The sequence below is a fragment of the Dromiciops gliroides genome, chromosome 3 (genome assembly GCF_019393635.1).
Source record: "Dromiciops gliroides isolate mDroGli1 chromosome 3, mDroGli1.pri, whole genome shotgun sequence".
In the NCBI taxonomy this organism is placed as follows: Eukaryota; Metazoa; Chordata; class Mammalia; order Microbiotheria; family Microbiotheriidae; genus Dromiciops; species Dromiciops gliroides.
In genome coordinates, this window is record NC_057863.1 from 410,472,310 (window position 1) to 410,497,897 (window position 25,588).

Sequence of the window (25,588 nt, forward strand, 5' to 3'; positions counted from 1 at the left end):
AAAGGGAATTGGTAAATGCTTATAGGCTGACTTAACTACTAGCCATCTTTGTGACTTTGGACAAGTAAAGTTGACAAGCATTTTTTTTTAATGAGAGTACTATATGCCAGACACTGTTAAATTCTGGGGACACAAAGAAAGGTATGAGATAGTGGCCTGCACCAGTGTGGTAGCAGTGACATTACAGAGAAGGGGGTTTGTATTAGAGATTCCAGGAAGGAAAGCTGACAGGACTTGATGACAGATTGGATGTAAGAGAGAGTGAAGTGTCTAAGATGACAACTATTTTTTAAGACTAAAACATTTCCACATGGGATAAAAAAATAAGATAGGTAATTTTACAATATAGATTTTGATATATCTAGAAATATTTTCTTACAATAAAGATATATAGCTTAGTGTGAGATGCAGGTGCTTCTCAAAATAAGGTCTTTCAGAGGCAAGTTTGGTATGACAAAAGCTTTTTATTACATTCTCATGAGAATGGGCACCCATAGTCAAAACAATCAGTGAGTGCAAGTGCTAGGAGTGTAAAGCCGGTATTTATCTTAAGACCTTTCACAGTGAGTCCCTCCCCTGTCACCATAGGTTGGTTACATCTGGTTCACAATCTTCCCAGAAGAGTTCTAACTAAATTCTCCTTGATATGTTACCCCTCCCATTCACATACACCTTCATGCAACCCATGATAGAAAATGTGGTAGAGATATTAGCCATGGGAGAAGTTAATATTAATAAGTCTATTAAGCAAGAGCAGTAGTGACTAGGGTTGAACTTTTACTACTTTTACTAGAACACCAGTGAGAGTCAGCTCAAGCTAGTTCTTGCCAGTTCTCCCTCTAACCCTGGAAAACTTACTTTTCTTAAATTCTTGAGTTGATGTAGTTCACTAAATAATATTGCTTTGCTGTTCCTTATATGGGCAGGTTTTTCCCTAACTGAGAAGAATCCACTAATTTAACAGGTTGTTATTGTACCTCACACTTAGTATCTAGAGAAGCAGTCTTCAAGGAAAAAATCTAAAATATACTGAGTGACTCTGGCCAAATCAATTAACTTCTCATTATTCTGGGCAACTCTCTACAAATTACAGAAAAGGTGCCAGCCTCCATTGGTAGAGGGAATTTCTTTATCTGGAAATTTTCTATACAGATGAAATCACAGGTTTCTAGCAAAAAAAATCTGTGTACATGCATACATGCAGGTATGTATATATATATATATATATATATATATATATATATATATATATATATATACATGTACTTGTATCTAAGCACTTAAAAAAGGAAGGTGGCCTACTTTCCTTAAAACATATAAAACATATAAAAACATATAAAAACACATAAAACCCTGGATTCAGGAGGACCTGGGTTCAAATCCAGCCTCAGATACTTGACACTTATGAGCTGTGTGACCCTGGGCAAGTCATTTAGCCTTCATTGCCCTACAAACAACAACAACAACAACAACAAAACCCCCCCAAAACAAGCCATATAAAAGTACCTCTTGAGAAATATCAACCTCTGGAAAAAATTGAATTTTGGAATAATAAATATTGCAGTTCTGTTGTTTTATTACATTAAATTCAATAAACATTTGTAAAAACATAGGTTCAAGTCTGTGTAGTTTCTAGGGATAAAAAATAAAGAACCAAATATTTTTTTCCATCAAGGAAGTTGTATCCTTCTGAAGGAAAATAACAACTACACAAATAAATATTTGTAAAATATATACAGAATAAATAAGAGAAATTTCAAAGATTTAAAATTTTTCAAACATAACATCCTCCCCAAATATTTTTAATCAATAAAAGTGTCTATTGATTTGAAATCCAAGATGTTTTTATTTGGCACCTTGAAATACATATACATCATCAAAGTCTCTAATGTACACTATTTCAAATATTTAAAAGCAAATTCAAAAGTCTTACCTAGAAAAATTTAATAGAATATCACTTTAATTCTTAATAATTACCGTCACTTGAAAACTTAGACTTTTACTTGGATGTTAATGTTGCTACAATGATTAAGACTTAAGTTTTGTTTTGTTTCATTTTAAATTTTGGATCTTTACTTTTCCAAAGGTGACTAAATTTCAAATGAAGAATGAAGCACATGGTGTCTCCTAATTCCTTTGAGCTGAGGACCTAATTCTGATCTTTTTCTTCATCCTTTTTGCATCATCTCCCCTTCATATCACTCCCTATCATGTTCAATAAGCCTAGCCTTATCACATAATTTCATTGTTGGAAGGGACCTCAGCCACTCTCAAGTACAACTGATATCTTAACAAGTATGCCTTCAACCACATACAGACTTTGCTTAAGCCCTCCACTATTACCCAAGGCAGCCAGCCCATTTCACTTTAATTTGCCATTTTGACAAGTTTACCTTTTATTCCTAGGTCTGTTCTTTGGGATCAATCGGAAGGATTCTTTTTCCTCTACCATATGATCATTTTACAGTATTTGAGAACAGCTGTCACGTTTTCCCTGAGTCTTCTTCTTTTAGAACTAGACACCCTCAGTCCTTTCATCTAATCTTCCTATTCTGTGATCTCTGAGCCATCCTGGTTGTCCTTTTCTGTGTGCTCTCCATTTTCTTCTGAAAATATGGTGCCCTAAGCTCAAAAACAAAAACCTGCAGGTGTCATCTCACCAGGGCAAAGAACCGTAGGACCATCACTTGCTAGTCCTGGATATTGTCTGTCTCTGCAGACATACCTCACATGTTGATTCTTCCTGAGCTTTCAGTCCTGTGCAAGAAGACTATAAAGGGAAAGTGAATGTCTGTGATATATGAGTAGGTTACTAGCCGAGAGGAAAAATTACAAATTCTCCTCTAAAATTAGAAATGGCAAGATGAAGGACTATTTTAAAATTTATTCTCTTTAGGATTTGTGATATAATTGTTCTGGGGTTATATGATTTTATTCTTGTGGAATTCTTCTTTGGTTATCTTCCTTATTCTAATTATTCACAGTGCCTAGTAGGAGAGGGTAATTTATAAATTCTTCAGTACTCCTTATACTACAGGGTACTATATTTGCAGTGAATAGTGTTTATTGGTGAGAAAAGATTTCCCTCTTCCAAAGAATATTTAAGGGACAGATAGGTAGTGGTAATAGTGGTAGTGAGTCTTTTGCTCAGAAGAATTTGTACAAAGAGTGATCACTGAATGGATTCTTTTCTTTGACTTCCTAACCTTGCTGTAGAAGGCTTAGAGCAAGGCTATTTTGTGTTAGTTTCTGGTAGGGTGCATATAGTCTTTCTGAGTCTGAAGAATCCGAGAAGGTAGTCTTTTTTTTTAAATTAAATTAAATTAAATTTTAAATTAATAAAGTATTTTTTTCCATTACATGTAAAGATAGTTCTCAACCTTTGTTTATACAAGCTTTACAATTTCAGATTTTTCTCCCTCCCTCCCCTCCCTCCCCCCCCCTCCCCTCGACAGCAGGTAATCTGATATAGGTTATATATATATATATATATATATATATATATATATATATATATATATACACACACACACACACACACACACACATACACACACACATAATAACATTAATCCTATTTCTGCATTAGTCATGTTATAAGAGAAAAAAAATCAGAGCAACGAGAAGGTAGTATTCTCCATGTGGTAGGCATTCTCTTGTTTATTTTCTTTTTAAGTCTGCTTTCTTCTTGTGAATGTATTCTTAATCCCTTTCCTCTCTCAGCCCACCCATCCTTTGATTATGGTACTGTAGGATGAATACAGAGGACATTTGAACCCATTCTTCTTGTTGAGTCTTTTCAGATGTTTTGTAACCCCATTTGGGTTTTTCTTCGCAGAAATACTGGAGTGGTTTGCCATTTCCTTCTCTAGCTCATTTATAGATGGGGAAACTGAGGCAAACAAGGGTAAGTGACTTGTCCAGAATTACACAGTGAGTGTCTGAGGCCAGATTGAATTCAGGAAGATGTCTTCCAGTCTCCAGGCCCAGTGCTCTATTTAGTGGGCCAGTTAGCTACCCTTAAGGAATGGAGTAAGCATGTGATCAACAGTAGCTGTTTAGGGGAAGTCTAGAACTTTAGCAACAAAATGTTTAGGAACTGGAATGTTGTGGGACCCATGTCTTCAATATATGAAAGACAAAAAGGCATAAATCCCAGCAATTGAAACACCTCTTTTAGGCCCTAAAGCATTACTTGTTTAGACCAAGTTGCTCTTACAATTTTGGCATATATAACTTGATTCTAGAAGGTCTGTTCTGTTCTTCCAGTACTGCTTTCAGTTTCAGTTACTTTAAGACTGTTTTGAAAAGACTTCATTATTAATAATGTACTCAGATTTTATGAAAAACTTAAAATACACCCATAATTATACTACCTTCTCTTAAATATTTTATTCATTGTCTTTAGGTAAGTTCTAAGCCCCAATGGCAACAGGCAGCTCCTTCATTCCATTTGAGAGTAGACCAGGAAGAAGAAAAAGACTACGTTATTAAAAATGAACGAGTTCCTGGTAAGATCCTCATTTCTAACTTACATTTAAGGAAATTTCTCAAGGGAAAAAAAGATGATGTTAGTATGGTCAATAAAGCAATAAAATGGGGTCACAGTGATGGAATTTTACCTAATAGAAAAAATCCATCTAAGTGTTTTCTCTCAAGAAATAAATGACCCTATCTGCTAATTTTTTCAGATAATTACAAATGCCATAAAAGCTGTTATTTTAGGAACCATGATTTGTAATACTACTTAGTCACATTACAAACAGAGCTTTCTGAGAATTTACATATTTTAATATTCTTTGCATGAAAAATTAGGATGAGTTTTTCCTTAGAGGGATTTTACTTAAAAACATAAATTTTCTAAAAGTCATAGTTCAGGATAACATTTTCCATTTTTTGATCCTTATTGCTCATCAAATATCATTAAATCTCAAAGTAATGATTAGGTATGGTTCTGTGTATGTTCTGAAATAGTTTTATATTTTATTCGCAAGTTAAATTTGAAAGATTTTAAGCATAATTAAAGATTATGTAGATAACATTGAAATTGGGTACATTATGACTTCACCTTATATTATGATTAATTATGACACATTTTCTTTAAATAACATTTTTGCAATAGATTTGATTTTAATTATCAAAAGGCAAAAGTAAAAAGTCATTGAATGTGATAGCAAAAGATTTACATGTATTAACTTCCAGATTATCGAACTATTAATTACTTTTAAAAATAGCATTTTATTCAGAATATTTAAATGTTTCAACTGTCATTGTTTTGATAACCATTTTCCTTGTGTATATTTAAGCGGAATACACAGAGCATATAGCAAAAAAGGGCAAAAAAAGGGAACAACATTTTGACGAAAATCTTCCTGGACCATCTCCAAAAGGAAAAGGCAAAAATCCCCGTAAAGAACGTGAACATTTTAGAAGTGCTCTTGTTAACATCATTATGTAAGTGCCATGAATTATTATAAATTTGTTTTTATTAGTCAAAGGTAGTTGAAACCTTTGGCAAATTTTTAAAGATGTAAAACCAAAGGATATGAAAGGATGTGAAGGATGCATTATCATCAGATATTACATGCTTGCATCTGGCTTTCAGTATATTTAAATGTGTAAGGGCTCATTAATGGCAGTATTATTTAAATCTTGCTAATTTGTGGTTAAGCTGCTAAGAGGTGTGGGCACCCTAAATGTCTCTGTGGCGGTCGTTGAGAATTGTGGGAATTTCGTTGGTAGCCACAGAAGCTTATGAGAGATCCTAGCACCAGTTTCTTCAGTAGGATCACCTGGAGGTCATGTTTGCTGAGGTTGATGGGCAAAGGGACTATTAAGCAGGGAGAGTAGCAGTGTGCTAAGGGCCTGGCCTAAATGGGAGACTATTTTGTGATGCTTTCAGAGAGCAGCATAGATGAAAATCATTGTCTCCTCTTCCTTCTCCTTTCTTTGGCCTTTGCTTAATATCTACTACCCCTGTTGTTGCTTATTTTGTTGTTTATCGTGACTCTCAGGAAGGTATTGACATTGAACAATAATAACTATTTATTTTGCCAGGGCTCATGCCACTATTTGTAAATGTACAACAATGTGATATGGTATAGTTACTCTTCACACAACCCATTACACTTGCAGACATTCTTTTTACTTGAAAGATGAGGAGATGGCGATGTATGCCTGCACAGGACAAGATGGGACACTGGAGGCACCATAAGCATGTTTTAGAGTGGCAAAAGAAACACTAGCAACACTGGTTTCTGAAAATTTGCAGCAATTTATGGCTATGAAATACTCAAAAGGTCTTATTAAAGATTTGGACTTCAAAATATGAAATAGATATTTTGGCAGAGGATAATTTAAAAAATATGTTTATGTTTTTTAAAAAAATGTTTTTTAACGTTAATCGGACTTTAATGTCTTCCTTTTGTTACTACTCAGTCTTATGGGTTCCCAATAAACCAGCAAGGAGTCTGATTCACTTTATGCCGTTGCCAACTCACTGAAGATATGTACTATAGTACAGGAGGCTGGGGAATAAATACAGTTGGGGAATTACAATTTTAAAACATGTATTAAAGTGCTGCTATCAAAGATGAAATATACCAGGAATCCCTGTCTATTTAAGTATGATTTAAAAAATCGGGGCAGCTAGGTGGCGCAGTGGATAAAGCACTGGCTCTGGATTCAGGAGGACCTGAGTTCAAATCCAGCCTCAGACAGTTGACACTTACTAGCTGTGTGACCCTGGGCAAGTCACTTAATGCCAATTGCCCTGCAAAAAAAAAAAATCAACATGTGACCAATACTCTTTTTCAGATCATAGAGGTCATTTTTTGTTTGCTGTTTAATCTATATTTGTATACAACTGATGTACTTCCTTGATACAGACGCCCATTCTGGACTACATACTGTTATTTGCTGCTTGGATCTTCCCAAAATTTTATGTTTTATACTTATGACTTTATCTGATCTCTAGATCCTGGCAGTTCTTATCCTACCATTGACCAAATCTCAGCTATAAAAAAAGGGGAAGAGAAAGACCATAAATCTAGAATCTGGGAATAGAGAATTCAGGACAGTAGAAATGTTGAGGGATGTGAATATGTAAAAGACAAAGGCCAGCTAGAGTGAAATACATTATCAGAAGGAAAAAAGAAACATGAGAAGGGTAAATAATTAGAATCTGAATGTTTTGTGTTTATAAAAAATTTATATGTAACTGATATTTTGAGCTCGTTTGGTGGTAGAAAAAGTATATACATACATACATACATATATATATATATGTATATATATATACACTTTGTAAATATTTGTGATTAAAAACATGGGGATTAAAAGATAACTAATAGGAAAGCATTTCAAAAGTATAAAGCATTATTATAAATGTAAGGCATTTTGCTATTCAATTTCTAGGTATAAAATAGATTTTTGTTCAAAGATGAAAGTTTTGGGACTGATCATGTCAAATAAGCAAACTGCATTAAGGTGCAATACTCTTTAACAAGAAACCAGTCACGTAAATGTATATTTCTTTTTTTTTAATAAAGTATTTTATTTCTTTTCCATTACATGTAAAGATAGTTCTCAACCTTTGTTTATACAAGCTTTACAATTTCAGATTTTTCTCCCTCCCTCTCCCCTTCCCTAGACAGCAGGTAATCTGATATAGGTTATATATATATATATATATACACACACACACACACACACACACACACACACATAATAACATTAATCCTATTTCTGCATTAGTCATGTTATAAGAGAAAAAAATCAGAGCAATGATGAAAAACCTCAAAATAGAAAAAAAAAACAACAGCATCAAAAACAAAAGAAATAGTATGGTTCATTCAGCATCTATACTCCGCAGTTCTTTTTTTTTTTTCCCCTGGATTTGGAGATCCTCTTCCATCATGAGTTCCCTGGAACTCTTCTGTGCCATTGCATTGGTGAGAAGAATATAGTCCATCACAGTAGATCAACACTCATTGTTGATGTTACTGTGTAAAATGTTCTTCTAGTTCTGCTCATCTCACTCATCATCAGCCCACGCAAGACCCTCCAGGTTTCTCTGAACTCCTCCTGCTCATCGTTTCTTATAGCACAATAGTATTCCATTGTATTCATATACCACAACTTGTCCAGCCATTCCCCAATTGATGGGCACCCCCTCAACTTCCAATTCCTTGCCACCACTTAAAGAGCAGCTATAAATATTTTTGTACATGTGGGTCCCTTTCCCCCTTCCATGATCTCTTTGGGAAAAAGACCCAAAAGTGGTTTTGCTGGGTCAAAGGGTATGCACAGCTTTATCGCCCTTTGGGCATAATTCCAAATTGCTGTCCAGAATGGTTGGATCAGTTCACAGCTCCACCAACAATGGATTAGTGTTCCAATTTTCCCACAGCTTCTCCAACATTTATTATTTTCCTTTTTTGTCATTTTAGCCAATCTGATAGGTGTCAGGTGTTACCTCAGAGTTGTTTTAATTTGCATCTCTCTAATCATTAGAGATTTAGAGCATTTTTTCATATGGGAATAGATAGCTTTGGTTTCTTCATCAGAAAACTGCCTGTTCATATCCTTTGACCATTACTCAATTGGGGAATGACTTGGGTTCTTATAAATTTGATTGAGTTCCCTATATATTTTAGAGATGAGGCCTTTATCAGAAGCACTGGCCTCAAAATTTGTTTCCCAGCTTTCTGCCTCCCTTCTAATTTTGGATGCATTGCTTCTGTTTGTACAAAAATTTTTTAATTTAATGAAATCAAAATCATCCACTTTGCATTTTATAATATACTCTATATCTTGTTTGGTCAAAAACTGTTCTCCTTTCCAAAGATCTGATAGGTACACTATTCCTTTCTCTCCTAATTTACCTATGGTATCACCTCTTATGTCTAAATCGTGTATCCATTTTGACCTTATTTTAGTATAAGGTGTAAGATGTTGGTCTATGCCTAATTTCTGCCATACTATCTTCCAGTTTTCCCAGCAGTTTTTGTCAAATACTGAGTTCCTATCCCAGAAGCTGGAGTCTTTGGGTTTATCAAACACTACATTACTAGTGTCATTTACTACTGCATTTCCTGAGCCCAGCCTATTCCATTGATCTACCACTCTATTTTTTAGCCAGTACCAGATAGTTTTGATGACTACTGCTTTATAGTAAAGCTCCAGGTTTGGTACCGCTAACCCACCTTCCTGTGAATTTTTTTTCATTATTTCCCTGGATATTCTTGATTTTTTGTTTTTCCAGATGAATTTTGTTATTATTCTTTCTAGCTCTATAAAATAATTTTTAGGTAGTCTGATTGGTATGGCACTGAATAAGTAAATTAATTTAGGCAGTATTGTCATTTTTACTATATTAGCTCTGCCTATCCATGAGCAATTGATATCTTTCCAATTATTTAGATCTGATTTGATTTGTGTGAAGAGTGTTTGGTAGTTGTGTTCATAGAGTTCCTGGGTTTGTCTTGGCAAGTAGACTCCCAAGTATTTTATATTATCTACTGTTACTTTAAATGGAATTTCTCTTTCTATCTCTTGCTGCTGGACTTTGTTGGTCATGTATAGAAATGCTGATGATTTATGTGGATTTATTTTATATCCTGCTACTTTGCTAAAGTTGTTAATTGTTTCAAGTAATTTTTGACTTGATTCTCGAGGATTCCTTAAGTATACCATCATATCATCTGCAAAGAGTGATAGTTTTGTTTCCTCCTTGCCTATTCTAATTCCTTTAATTCCTTTCTCTTCTCTGATTGCTAAAGCTAACATTTCTAGTACAATATTAAATAACAGGGGTGATAATGGACATCCCTGTTTCACCCCTGATCTTATTGGGAAGGCCTCTAATTTATCTCCATTGCATATAATACTTGCTGATGGCTTTAGGTAGATACTGTTAATTATTTTAAGGAAAGCTCCCCCTATTCCTAAACTCTCCAGTGTTTTTATTAGGAATGGGTGTTGTATTTTGTCAAAAGCTTTCTCTGCATTTATTGAGATAATCATATGATTTTGGTTGTTTTTCTTATTGATGTGGTTGATTATGTTAATAGTTTTCCTAATGTTGAACCAGCCCTGCATTCCTGGTATAAATCCCACCTGGTCATAGTGTATTATCCTGGTGATCACTTGCTGTAATCTCCTTGCTAATATCTTATTTAAGATTTTAGCATCAATATTCATTAGGGAGATTGGTCTATAATTTTCTTTCTCTGTTTTTGCTTTGCCTGGTTTTGGTATCACCACCATATTTGTGTCATAAAATGAATTTGGTAGAACTCCTTCTTCACCTATTTTTCCAAATAATTTGTATAATATTGGAATTATTTGTTCTTTAAATGTTTGGTAAAATTCACCCATAAACCCATCTGGCCCTGGGGATTTTTTCTTAGGGAGTTCATTAATGGCTTGTTCAATTTCTTTTTCTAATATGGGTTTATTTAAGCATTTTATTTCTTCTTCGGTTAACCTGGGCAGTTTGTATTTTTGCAAATATTCATCCATTTCATTTAGATTGTCAAATTTATTGGCATACAGTTGGGCAAAATAATTCCTAATTATTGATTTAATTTCCACTTCATTGGTGGTAACATCCCCTTTTTCGTTTTTGATACTGGTAATTTGGTTTTCTTCTTTCTTTTTTTTAATCAAATTAACCAATATTTTATCTATTTTATTGTTTTTTTCATAAAACCAGCACTCAGTTTTATTGATTAATTCCATATTTTTTTTGCTTTCAATCTTATTAATTTCTCCTTTGATTTTCAGGATCTCTAATTTAGTATCTAATTGGGGATTTCTAATTTGTTCTTTTTCTAGCTTTTTAAGTTGTATGCCCAATTCATTAATCTCCTCTTTCTCTTTTTTATTCATGTAAGCATTCAGAGCTATAAATTTTCCCCTAAGCACTGCTTTGGCTGCATCCCATAGATTTTGGTATGTTGTCTCATTATTGTCATTTTCTTGGATATAGTTATTGATTGTTTCTATGATTTCTTGTTTGGCCCATTCATTCTTTAGAATGAAATTATTTAGTTTCCAATTGATTTTCATTCTACTTTTCCCTGGCTCTTTCTTACATGTAATTTTTATTGCATCATGATCTGAAAAGGATACATTTACTATTTCTGCCTTTCTACATTTAACTATGATATTTTTGTGCCCTAATACATGGTCAATTTTTGAAAATGTGCCATGTACTGCTGAGAAAAAGGTTATTCCTTTATATCCCCATTCAATTTTCTCCAGACATCTATCATGTCTAACTTTTCTAGTAATCTATTCACCTCTTTCACTTCTTTCTTATTTATTTTTTGGCTAGATTTATCTAATTCTGAGAGGGGGAGATTCAGATCCCCCACTAGTATAGTATTACTGTCTAATTCCTCTTGTAACTCATTTAACTTCTCCTTTAAGAACTTGGATGCTATACCACTTGGCGCATACATATTCAATATTGATATTACTTCATTATCTATAGTACCTTTAAGCAAGATGTAATTTCCTTCCTTATCTCTTTTAATGAGATCTATTTTTGCTTGAACTTTGTCTGAGATAAGGATTGCTACCCCTGCTTTTTTTACTTTAGCTGAAGCATAATATATTCTACTCCAGCCTTTTACCTTTACTCTGTGTGTATCTCTCTGCTTCAAATGTGTTTCTTGTAAACAGCATATTGTAGGATTCTGGTTTTTAATCCACTCTGCAATTCGCTTCCATTTTATAACAGAGTTCATCCCATTCACATTCACAGTTATTATTACTGACTGTCTATTCCCCTCCATTCTATTTACCCCCTTTGTACTTTACCCCCCTTCTTTCACCCTATTCCTCCTCCCCCGATCTGCCCTCCCTTTTTATCACCCCCCTCTCTTTTCTTTACCCTTTTCTCCCTTGCTTTTGTCCTCCCTTCTATCAGTCCCCCCCTTTCCCTTCCCCTTTTGATTCCCTAAAGAATGAGTTAAGTTTCTTCATCCCAATGAACGTATGTTATTCCCTCTTTGAATCAAATCTAATGAGAATAGGGTTGAAACAATGTTCACCCTTCCTTTCTTTCCCTCTCTTGTAATAGGCTTTTTTTTTCACCTCTTCATATGATATAATTCATCCCCTTCCACCTCCCCTTTCCTCTCCTCCCCATAGACTCCCTTTTTAACCCCTTAAAATTTTTTTTTGTATCATCACATCAAAGACAATTTATATTTATACCCTCTGTGTAAAGTCCTTCTCTCTGCCCAAATACATTTACACTTCTTAAGAGTTATGAATATTATCTTCCCATGTAGGGATATAAACAGTTTAACCTAATAGGGTAACATTTTTTTTTCCTCCCCCTCTGTTTACCTTTTTAAACTTCTCTTGAGTCTTGTATGTTGAGATCACATTTTCTATTCAGTTCTGTCTTTTCACCAGGAAAGATTGAAAGTCCCCAATGTCATTAAATGTCCATCTTTTCCCCTGAAAGAAAATGCACATTTTTGCTGGGTAATAGATTCTCGGCTGCAATCCAAGCTCCTTTGCCTTCCGGAATATCATATTCCAAGCCTTGTGGTCCTTTAATGTTGAAGCTGCCAGGTCCTGAGCAATCCTGACTGTGGCTCCATGATATTTAAATTGCTTCTTTCTGGCTGCTTGGAGTATTTTCTCCTTCACCTGATAATTCTGGAATTTGGCTACAATATTCCTTGGAGTTTTCCTTGTGGGGTCTCTTTCAGGAGGTGATCGGTGGATTCTTTCAATGATGATTTTATCCTCTGATTCTATGATATCAGGGCAGTTCTCCTTAATAATTTCCTGGAATATGGTGTCTAGATTCTTTTTCTGGTCATGGCTTTCAGGCAGTCCAATGATTCTCAAATTGTCTCTCCTGGATCTGTTTTCCAGATCAGTTGTCTTTCCAATGAGGTATTTCACATTTTCTTCTATTTTTTCATTCTTTTGATTCTGCTTGACTGATTCCTGGTGTCTCATGGATTCCTTATCTTCCAACTGTCCAATTTTAATTTTTAAAGCATTGTTTTCTTCAGTAAGATTATGCACCTTTTTTTCCATTTGGCCAGATTAATTTTTTAAGGCATTGTTTTCTTCAATGAGATTATGCACCTTTTTTTCCCTTTGGCCAACTGAATTTTTTAAGGCATTGTTTTCTTCAGTGAAATTATGCACTTTTTTTTCCATTTGGCCAGTCAGTCTTTGTGCTTCCTTTTCCAAGCTGCTGATTCTTTTTTCATAGTTTTCTTGTTTTGCTTTCATTTCTCTCCCCATTTTTTCTTCTACCTCTCTCAATTGATTTTTAAAATCCTTTTTGAGCTCTTCCAGGAAGGCTTTTTGTTCCTGAGACCAATTCACCTTCCCTCCTGAGGCTTCACATGTAGGCAATTTGAGGGTATTGTCCTCATCTGAGTTTGCGTTGGCTTCTTCCCTATTGATACAGAAGCTCTTAATGGAGAGGGCTCTTTTTTGCTTCTTACTCATTATTACAGCTTATTTATTTATTTTTTAAGTTGAGGTCTGCTCTCAGGGCACCAGAGTCCCTGTTTTGGGCTTCTTGTGCAGGGGTATAGGTGCTGTGTGACCAGCTTTTTACTCTGAGGCCTTTATGGTGTGTGGAGATCCCTGGCCCTGCACTTCCTGTCTGGGTGCGCTCGGCCAGCCAGGCGCCGTTCCCCCCTGACCCGTTTGTCGCCGTCCTGGCCGGTGCAGGTAGGTTTTTCCACTGTCCTTCTTGGCCACCAGATTTTTGAACCAGGTACCAGGGGCCTCAGTTGTTTGGCTGTGGCCCGCAGCTCCTGCTGACTTGCCCTTACCCCCTCGGCGCTGGGTTGCTGCCCTGCGCTGGGCCTCCCTTTTGCCCGAGTCAGACCGACCTTTTCCTGAAGTCTTCTAAATTATCTCTGGTTGGAGGACTGTGTCTCTCTGTCCCTTTGCAGGTTCTGTAGTTTCAGAATCCGTCCAGAGGCTTGATTTAATGGTCTTTTTGAGGGAACAGAAGGAGAGCTCAGGCAGTTTGCTGCTTCCTCTCTGCCATCTTGGCTCCGCCCCCCGTAAATGTATATTTCTAACAAGTAGCTTTGAAACTTTTATGAATTTGTTCCCTTTAGGAGATTAAATAGTTTTCTCCAGCAATGATGTTGACACTAGAAATAGAAGCCGCCTTTTTTTTGCGGGGCTTTGGGGGTTAAGTGACTTGCCCAGGGTCACACAGCTAGTGTCCAGTGTCTGAGGCTAGATTTGAACTCAGGTAGGTACTCCAGAATCCAGGGCCAGTGCTTTATCTACTGCACCACCTAGCTGCCCCAATAGGAGCCTTCTTGATGATAAAGTTAACAGCAGGTTAAAGTGAGGTAGGAAAGTAAGTGAATTCAGATGTTTTTTCAGCTTATCAAAAAATCGTTATCAAGCCAAGTACATGCAATCATCACATAATGAATACTTCAAATCTCTGGGCATCTAAGGCTTCCATTTCATCACTCTGTTAAAGGATTTTATGTGGTTTAATTAAACAGATGTTTCTTAGGATTTTACTGTAAGGAAGGCATTGTGATAATTTTAGGCATACAAAGACAAAAATGAAATCCCTCACCTTGAGAAGTTTGCATTTACTGGTGGGATACAACAGGTTCAGAGATCAATGAATGCAAAGCAATTTGATGAGGAGAATATCAACAGCTGTGGGGTGGGGAATCAGGAAGTAACTCATATAAGAGGTGTGGTATCTATCTATGTTGAGGGAAGATAAGGATTCTGAGAGGCAGAGATGAAAAAGGATAATGCTCCAGACATGGTGCACAGCTTTTGTAAAGGCAGAGAGATGGCAGAAGGAATGCTGAATTTGAGGCAAAGGAATTAAGGCAATTTGGCTGAAATGTAGAGTGATATAAGGATAGTTGGGAAGATAATGTGAAATAAGTCCAGGAAGGTAGGATGGACAAAAATTGTTGTTAAATGTACTTGGTACTAGACTAGAGGTTTTTGAACATAGGAATGACATGGTCAGAACTATTCTTGAGCAGGATCTTGTTGTGGAAGTAGAATCTAAAATTATTAAATAATTATTATTTTAACTATTGGCAATTATTGGATAAGTGGGATAATGGATCAAAATGACACTGAAAAAACTGAGAGGTCCCAGAGTCTTGTAGATCTTTTTACTTGGTGGCAGAGAGAAAAGGAGCCTCAGAATTGGTCTCTTAGGTGAGAACATATTTGGTGTAAGTAGCAATTAGTCTTCTTTGGCTAGTAACTTGATAATTAATGACCACGTTATGCCTTCAATGAAGTGCACAATAAATATTTGTTGAATGGAGAAATTAATGAACTAAATAATTAATGGCAGAGGGATTGGAGAAGGAAGTGTAACCAGTTTTGATCAGAAGAAGCAGAAGCCAGGGTGGAGTTCTAGCATGGCGGGATAGCACAGGTCAAACTTAAGAGGGAGGTTGGGGGAAATATGATTTGCCTTCCCACATCTGTTGATTAGAAATTAGATTAATTCTGTCTGGACCCAGAATTGGAAGCGCCTGTTTAATTCATTTCCAGGAAACTCTACAAAAGGACAGCTAGGTGGCACAGTGCTGGCCCTGGAGTCAGAAAGACTCATCTTCCTGAGTTCAAATCCAGCTTCTGATATTTAGCTGTGTGACTCTGGGCGAGTCACTTAATCCTGTTTGCCTTAGTTTCCTCATCTGTAAAATGAGCTAGAGAAGGAAATGGCATACCACTACAGTATTTTTGCCAGGAAAGCCCCAAATGGGATCAAGAAGAGTCAGACACAATTGATTAATAAATTACAGAATCTCCTATTCACTTGTCTTGTTTCCTCCTTGGACACCTAGCCTCTAGATTTGTAAAATATGGAAACAAAATATTGAGAAGAATTTCTTGGAAAAGGATTTAAAATATGCTAAAACCCAAATGAGTTTTATAGTGATTTAGTTTTGTTCTATACTACCTTTATGACTCTGAGGAATCACTTAACTTTTCTTGACCTCATTTTCCACATTTGTAAGACTGTAAGATTGTGTATTGGACTTAGATCATTGCAGTCAAACTCAAATAGAAATGGGGCCACTAAATCCTATATAAAGATCCTTACAGACCACATATTGACTTAGTTTTTAAATGTTTAAATGTTATTTGTTTTATTGTATTTTTGTTTATTTTGTTGAATGTCCTGATCGCATTTTAATCGGTTTTACTGCACTCAGGAGCATTATAGGTTGTATGTAGCCCACAGTGCCACAGAGGTTTGATACCTCTGTACCAGATGGCTTCTAAGATCTCTCCCAGCCCTAAGTATCTGATATACTTTCTAAAAAAACATCCTGTAAAGACTAAAGAATTATTTAAGAGAAACAACTGCTGTATAATATCTCCCTTTTTCCTTATTTCTTATTTTTGTTCCTATAATTTTGTTTCTATTGTCCATATCAGGACAATGAAAGAAAATGGGAAGAAATGAGTGGATGGGGGAGGAAGAAGAAAAGGGATAGAAGATAACAGTAGTGGAGTTAGGAAGGAGTTAGAAAAATAAAAGGGAAAGAGGAAAAAAAACCAAAATGAGTATTGAGCTGGGGTTGGTGACATGTCTTAAATTATAATACTGAAAATGAGGTGATATAAAGCTTTATTTTTAAAAAATGGAACTTGCTCCCTACTTCTTTAGAACAGATTGGAGTTTGTGAAGTTAAAAAGAGAAATAGCAAGGGAAATAGCTAAGATAAATTTCCACCATTTTGTCTAATGCAGGCAACTTTACACCAGTTTGTTGAGTAAACCATATTACTGGTTAACAACACAATTCCTTAAAATACATCTGTAAATTCTATTTCACATATAGTCCTTGAATATTAGTGGCTGATGAAGATATCTACCATTTTCTAGCTGTCAGGATAAATTCAAGTATTATTAATTTCTTCTTTAAACATTTCATAATCATATATATGGCATGAGTTACCTTGCCACAATTTGCATTAAATTCAAATTATTCTTTTTCTATTTAACTTCACCTTGAAATGTTACAAAATAAATACTCTGTGAATGAATGTTTTTATTGTGGATTTTTAAACATTATATAAACATGTTCTATATAATATGAGTTGAGATTTTTACAGTTGTAGATGACTTTGAAAGAAATGTCATTAAATTATTGAGAAAGCTGGGAACTGGGGGTTTAAGCTAAGAAAAGCTTAAAATCACTCCCTCCAAAATGATATAAAATTAGGTTTGGAACATATATGTGGAGATTAATTTTTAAAACTGTATTTATTTGTGTCTTTTCCCTCATGTATATTTCTGATTTTCTACAGTTTGAGAAGAAAATAAGTAAAAATGTATCCCCTATATACTGTTTTCCATTTTTGCTTCAAAACAGTAACGGCTGATGCCAGCTGAGACTTTTTCAAGCAGAATTCACATTGCCCTTGTTATGTCTGACAGGATTAAAAAATGAAAGTCTATAGATGTGTTTTTTAACCCCTGAGTGACATGAGAAGAGAGCTTGCTCGTTTTTGGTTCTCTTGCTGGCCATATGCCTTTCAAAACTCACCTTTATTGTGTCTTTTGTTCCCTTTTACATTTTCTGAAATGGAAGTGGAGAAGGGAAAACTGGAGCAATACATTATGCTGTAATGTCTACTTAGTCATCAGAACCATAGATATTTTATCTCCAAATCTGAAATCTAGAAGGCCCATGGATGGTTTCTTATCCTTAACATAAACTTCTTGACAAAATTCACTTGATCATTGAGTCTTTGTACAAAGCATTGAGTTAGGAATTGTAGGAAGTACAAAGTTATATAAAATGGGATGGTTTACTGGTCAAGGAATTTATTTGAGATTACAGCATCTGTCATTTTCCTTTTCTGTCATGTTAGCCAATCTGATAGGTGTGAGTTGGTATCCCAGGGTTGTTTTAATTTACATTTTTCTAATCAGTGGTGGTTTTAGTCATTTAGACCATTTTTCATGACTTTTGATAGCTTTGATTTCTGGTACTGAGAACTGCTTGTTCATATCCTTTGACCATGTATCACTGAGCAATGGCTCTTTATTTTTATAAACTTGGTTCAGTTCCCTATATGTTTGAGAAATGAGGCTTTTATCAGAGACACTTGCTGTAAAAATCACCCCACAGTTTCTAATTTTTGCTGCATTAGTTTTGTTTTGCAAAACCTTTTTAATTTCATGTAATCAAAATCATCTATTTTACTTCCTATAATCCTCCTTATCTCTTGTGCTCATAAACTCTTCTCGTCAATAGATCTGACAAATATATTTCCCATGTGCCCCTAACTTACTTATGATATTACCTTTTATGTCTAAATCAGGCATTGTTTTTAAAGTTGTTTAGAGGGGAATGTTGGGAAAGCTCAGCTGAGTGCTTTCTCTATTCTGCCATCTTGGCCACTTTCCAACCATCTTAGTTTAAAACCTCTCAACTTATGTCTGGATAGTTGTAATAGACTTATAATTGTTTTCTATACCTCAAATTTCTCCCCACTTCCATCTATCTTCCACATAGCTACCAAAGTAATTTTCCTAAAGCATAGGTCTGACCCTTACTCAATAAATTCCATTGTTTCCTATTACCTCTCCTATCAAATAGAAAGATCTTCACACTGTTCTCCTTTATGACCTTGCCATTTTCTTTCACTTGACTACCCTGCATGCTCTCTATGTCCAGCCATAATGGAATACTTGCTATATCTTGCCAATAACACTCCATTTCCTTTCTCCATGCCTTGCATACCAGCTGTTCCTCATGCCAAGAATGCAGTCTCTCCTCACTTCTGCTTTTTAGAATCCCTGGCTTTCTTCAAGATTCAGGGCTAATACTACTTTCCTTAGGCCCCCCTCCCCAATCCTCTGTAGTGGGATTTTTAGGAACTGGCGGGGGGGGGGGGGGGGGGGGAGTGGGGGGGGTGTTCATCACTCTGGTTACTGGAGGTCAGGGTCACATAATAGCAGTAAGTAGTCAATTAAAGTGAAGTAAGTAGCCATTTATTCAGTTGTGAGGGAAGATTGCAAGATGGACAACAATCTACCCTTAGAATAGGCTAAGGGTCTCCTTGTATACAGATTTATATGGCAGCATTCATAAGCTAAACATTATTTAAAGTCACATTGCGTGAAACAACAGAAAAAAGAAAAATGGCTATTTATAAAACAAAGGTAGTTATACAAAAAGAATAGTCTACTTGTTGGAGAAAAATGTATATTCTTTGCTACATAAAACACATAGGGAGGGAGCAGCTAGGTGGTGCAGTGGATAAGGCACCAACCCTCCAGCCTCAGACACTTGACACCTACTAGCTGCATGACCCTGGGCAAGTCACTTAACCCTCATTGTCCTGCAAATAAAAAAAAGAATCTACTATTTATTTGAAATTCTTTGTATCCCCAATGCTTTGCATAGTACATAATACATAATGGGTGTTTAATATAAGCTTGTTGACTGATTTATTGGAATTCCTCCTTTTATAACTATAAAATTTTTCTTGATCCAGATCTTGTTTGCCCTTAAATACATGCATGCACACATACATGCACACCATGTACACGTATACACATGCGTGCACACACATGTGCAAATGCACACACACGTGCATGCAATGCACATATACATAGTTTCCAAACACTATGTGCATGTTTGTAGGGCAAGTGATTTAGAAGTTTAATCCTATATCTTATATTTTGCTAATATTTTTGTCATTTTTTCCTTTGTTTTTGTCTGATATTCTAATATGTGTGTATATATATATATGTGTGTGTGTGTGTGTGTATACACACATACACACGCTTCCTTTCTTAGCACTTGCATATGTGTAAAGGCAGGGAATTTCCCTCTTCTTCAGTTCACTTATTTAGATTCAGAATGTCATCACAAAGGGCAAAATTGGGGTTAAGAAATTTTCCTATGGACCCATCACAATGTGTAAATAAGTCCTTAGTCCACTTGAGGAGATTATAGGACACTGGCCATCAGATGGAAACAACTGCCACCACATAGGAAACATTTTGAGACACCTGACAATAAACTGGATATTGAAAGATAGTTACTTAGATGAGGAAGAAGCTTTACTGAGTGTATTACATATTGTTTCTCAGTTTGTTTATCCTGGGAAGTTATCTCTGTGCACCCAACATGGTGCCAACTCCCCCAACCCTTTTTTGCAGTGCTTTAAAGCCAGTCAGTGATCCAACAAGCATTTATTAAATGCTTGGTGATCCAAAGAAGTAAAATCACTATCCCTACCCTCAAGGAGTGCACATCCTAATGGAGGAAACAATATGTAAATAACTAAATACTTAAAAGATAGATAGCTATAAATACACATGTGTGCGATTATCTATCAAAGAAAGTTTTCATATTTAAAAACTTTTGTCGTTGTTCAGTCATGTTTAACTTGTCATGACCTCATTTGGGTTTATTTTGGCAAAGATACTAGAGTGGATTACCATTTCTCCAGTTCATTTTATAGATGAGGAAACAAGCAACAGGGTTGAGTGACTGGCCCAGGGTCATACAGCTAGTAAGTGTCTGAGGCTAGATTTGAAGAGGATTCTTGCTGACTTCAGGCCCTGTACTTTTTAGAGACTGCTTGTGGTAAATTGGATAGAATGCTGGGCCTGGCTTCAAATACAGCCTCAGATACTTACTAGCTGTAAAATGATGATAAAAATAGCATTTACATTGCAGAGTTGTGAGCATCAAAAGAAATATTTGTAAAAAGCACTGAGCATGGTGCCCAGCTTATACTTGGCACCATGTAGATGTTTATTCCCTTCTTTTCTTCCCTCATTTCATGAGATTGTTCTTTAATTTTAAAATTTGTCTTAATTCAGTTTTGTTTATTTTGTTTTTTATTATTTTGATGTTTTGAGGCCTAGATGTCACTTTGTAGTTTCATAATTAAGTCTTCATCTCCTAAAATTTATACTGTTAAAAACTAAGTTAGTTTTCTTTTGACTCTTGTAATACTTTTGTTATCCAACTTTATTTCTTTTTTAGCATTTTATTTTTTCCTCTGTGTCAGTGTTCTATCCTTTGTTTCTGAGGAAATTTAACCCCTTGGATGTTTTAAATTCACTAATTTATTAGGTATTAATTCAGTTCTATATCTCGAGGAACAAACACACAGTTCCACAATCCTAAAATCTTAAAACAGGATTTGTTGTCAGTAAATCATAGATAGTACACAAATACAAAAATACAGGGTCTCCCTAAAATCTTTTGGGGAGACCCTGTATTACAAAGATGTTGATGTTAACCAGCTTTGCTTTATACTTAAGTGGTTTCTCATCTCTTTTCTGGTTTCCGTGACATGTTCAAATCAGCAGAGATGATGGTTCCAAGAGATCTAGCCACATCCAGGACTACAAGTTGGGTCTATATGGCAGCATGTTAGGTCTTCTTCTCAAGAAGGCCAGAGGAACTAAAACCTTTAAAATGTGCCAATATAGATAGTATAAACATCCCTAGCCATCTTTGAATATACCAGTGAGTCAGTCAATTAACAAGCATTTATTAAGCACTTAACTAAGTTCCAGTAAGTTAGATAAGGATGCACCTAAGGAGTTGTAGAATTCCTTTGGTTCATCGATTCATCAGTTATTCTATATTTTTCTGTCTGCCTACAAGGAACCCATTTGGACTAGTCTGGGAGTGTTGTCTATGGGCTTCCATTAGCCCGAGCTGGCCTATGGGATGTGAGATGGCTTCAGAGTATGGCTATAGCAGCTTGACACTATTATATGGAGGGATTGCTATTTTGCCTTAGGAAGTAGAATTGTGTATTGAACTGGGGCTTGGGGGGTGTCAGGGTCTGTCCAAGGAGATAAAGAGTAGATCCTTTGAATGCTTAAGGAGCTGAATGGTGTTCATCTATCCTTTTTGTTTTGTTAGTTTTTTTAATTTTGGTGAGGCAATTGGGGTTAAGTGACTTGCCCAGGGTCACACAGCTAAGTGTCTAAGGCCGGATTTGAACTCAGGTCCTCCTGAATCCAGAGCTGGTGCTCTATCCACTGTGCCACCTAGCTGCCCCATATTTATCCTTTTTGAAGAGGACCAATGACATTCTAAATGATGTCCTCACTTTCCAGTGAATTTGTATTTAAATGAGGCAGAGTTGTGCAAAGTTGTCAACCTTACTCTTTCCTCTGGGTTTTATGAAAATCTGGTGACAAGACAAAAGTCAAGATGACTGGCAATGTTTTCGTTGTTTGACCAAGCTTCAAGAGCTCCACCGCAGCTGTTTCAGCCACATTCATGGCTGTTGGAACAAATTCTTATCTGCCCATTCTTCTTGGGGAGTCTTCACATGCTTGGATAGACAGTCCCCTAAGTCACTGACAGGTTTGAGGCGTATGGGTTACCCTACCTAGCTTAGCCCATCTGCTGAGACATTTTACCCAGATATGGCCACTGTGCATGCTACAGCTTCTTGGAGTCACAGTTGAGAGTTGGTTGAAAAAGACACCAAAGGTGGATGAGCAGCCCCGAAAACCACAGGTGCTCTTTCATAAACACCTTATACACCCCAAGTGTTGGGGAATACTGCAGTTAGTAGGTGTGATATGGATAATAAGACCACTGACTATCAATGTATATGCTACTTTATTTTGAAGGACCTTATTCTGTATAGAATTTCTTTACCTCTTTATTCTTTGAAAAGACTATAATAGTAATAATAATGATAATAATTAACATTTGTGTAGTGCTTATCAGTGGCATAGATAAATATATGATGAAACATAGACACATTGCCGCATTATCTTAACATGGATTTTTGGTAAATTCTTGTCATGATCACAGCAATGACAGATGAACACAGGAAATTATATTGTTTTTGGATACAAGAACATACCAACTCTGCCAAATTGTACATTTGTCTTCCCCCATTATGTGTACCTTATTTAGCATTTGCCTGTTGGAAGAGAACTTGGGAAGCACCCTTCCTTTTGTTTTTTTGCTTTTGTTCAAAATAAGAATATGAAGATTGTTATTATGAAGTCCTTCCAACTGCATGTTACTGAGTAAGAGCATCACATTCAGGGTATCTCTAAGTTAATATTTACACATAGTCTAAATGAAGTGTTTTGGCCTCATACTGCAGAAGCAGAAATGAGCCACATAGGACTGAGGACCATTTTATATATTTTGGTTTCATGGTTCAGTGGATTGCATCGATGAAGAATTCACCACCACATGATCATCCTTTTGGTAATGAGCATCTTTATACTACTTGGATAAGCTGCATCTCAGAAAGCAATCCATGCATGTTGCTAGGACCATATTTATAGCCTTTTTTGCAGAGTAGAACTTACTAGAGCATGAGCTTAATAGATTCTGTGAAATGAAAACAAATGAAACAAGAGAAATCTAGAAAGTTAAATCTACTATATTAGAATGGTATAAATAAGGATCAAGGGCTTACATTTTAATCAGGAAAGAAGAGACAAGCGTCCCTTTAGAATTTTACTTTTTGCGGGGCAGCTAGGTGGCTTGTGGATAAAGCACCAGCCTTGGATTTAGGAGGACCTGAGTTCAAATTCGGCTTCAGACACTTGACACTAGCTGTGTGACCCTGGGCAAGTCACTTAACCCTCATAGTCCAGAAAAAAAATAATTTTACTTTTTCAAGGGTTACAGAGATAAAAAAGAAAAACACAGGCCCTAAGTGTGGTTTTGTTCTGTTTTATTGGTTCTAAGTGAGGAAAGAAAAGGGAAGTAAAAAAGGAATACCCCATAGGAGAAATGAGGAATAAAAGGGAGGAACCTACTACTTCTAAAAACTGGAGTGTACCTGAAGAGTTTACACAGTTGGAGGTAAGGGTTAAAGGGAGAGGGGAATAGATATCTCAGGAACATATGTCCTTGAGTTCTAAACAGCCAGCTTTCTAATGAACTTTTGGCTAAACTCCGTATTTCCTTTTCTTCCTCAAATGAGATATGATTAGAGGAATGTGGAAAAACTGTTTTTTGGAAAAAGTGTTCTTGGAGAAATGTGTCACCCATGCTACAAATTTCAGATACATATTTGACTATAGATTTTGCTTATGATTTAAACAAAATCACAACTATGATTTTATTTTTATTCTTGGCTTACATTCTAAGATAAAAACTGTACATTCCCATCTTTTGTTTTATATCAATTTGACTAGCATGTTTATATGATTTTTCTAGGCAGCAAGACTGTGCCACAGACAAAGCTTTAGTGGATGAAGCACAAACAGCACCAACCACTATAGAGAAAGACATTTTGGTAAGGGAATACTTTCTTGATAATTATTTGTGAGAAAAACAGGAACCTTTTAAAAATATACCTGTAGGGCAGCTAGGTGGTGCAGTGGATAGAGCACCGGCCCTGGAGTCAGGAGTACCTGAGTTCAAATCTGGCCTCAGACACTTAACACTTACTAGCTGTGTGACCCTGGGCAAGTCACTTAACCCTAATTGCCTCACTAATATATATATATGCAGACTTCTCTCCGAAGCTGTGTGGCTCTGGTAGCAAAAATTGAAGAATAGTGTATATAGGGTTGCTTTGTTCATAAAATGGTTTTTCTTTTCTTTTTATCTGGATAGCACAAAGGCTATCCGATCCCAGGTTAGGTAGTGAGAAGCTTACTATTTTCTTTGTGTTAGGACTAGCCTCCATTATTTAGCATTTCATTTTTTTTTCCTTTTATAAGAACTTTTTTTTTTTTGGTGGGGCAATGGGGGTTAAGTGATTTGCCCAGAGTCACACAGCTAGTAAGTGTCAAGTGTCTGAGGTTGGATTTGAATTCAGGTACTCCTGAATCCAGGGCTGGTGCTTTATCCACTGCACCACCTAGCTGCCCCCAAGAACTTATTTTTTACTTTTAAGATGTATAGTAAAAGGTATTAGAATATTTAATGTCTAATCTATTTATGATTATCATTGAATAAACTTACTTTTATAAGGAAAATAGCATGGATTGCCTTATTCTTTCACATTGGTAGTTTTCAGTTGCTTAGATATTAAAAATGGTTTCTCGTAATTGGAATTTTAAAAAAATGCAAAATCCTTTGACAAAACACAACACCCATTCCTATTAAAAACACTAGAAACATGGGAATCAATGGAATTTGTCTTAAAATAGTAGTAGTATCTAAAATGAAGAGTAAGCATTATTTGTGGTGTGCTAAGGCTTCTCAATAAGATTAAGAATGAAGCAAGGATGTCTGTATCAACACTATTACTCAATATTGTACTAGAATTGCTGCCTATAGCAATAAGATAAGAAAAAGAAATTGAAGGAATAAAAATAGGCAATGAGGAAATAAAACTCATTCTTTGCAGATGACATACTTAGAGAATCCTAGAGAATCAACTAAAACCTGGTTTAAACAATTAACAACTTAAGCAAAGTTGCAGGATATAAATTAAACCTACACAAATCATCAATGTTTCCATATACAACTAATAAAGTCCAGCACAAAGAGATAAAAAGAGGAATTCCGTTTAAAATAATGGCTGACAATATAAAATATTTGAGAGTCTAACTGCCAAGGCAAACCCAGGTACTATAGTAACATGATTAC

At 35.8% G+C, this 25,588-nt stretch overlaps 1 protein-coding gene across 1 annotated transcript in view; it reads left to right on the forward strand.

Moving 5' to 3' along the window:
- Positions 1-25,588, forward strand: part of DNAH7 (dynein axonemal heavy chain 7) — a 304,763-nt gene that overhangs the window by 11,452 nt on the left and 267,723 nt on the right. The window contains exons 3-5 of the mRNA XM_043992176.1: positions 4,409-4,511; positions 5,307-5,454; positions 24,206-24,284. Coding sequence (XP_043848111.1) covers positions 4,409-4,511; positions 5,307-5,454; positions 24,206-24,284 — 330 coding nt within the window. The remainder of the gene's footprint in view (positions 1-4,408; positions 4,512-5,306; positions 5,455-24,205; positions 24,285-25,588) is intronic.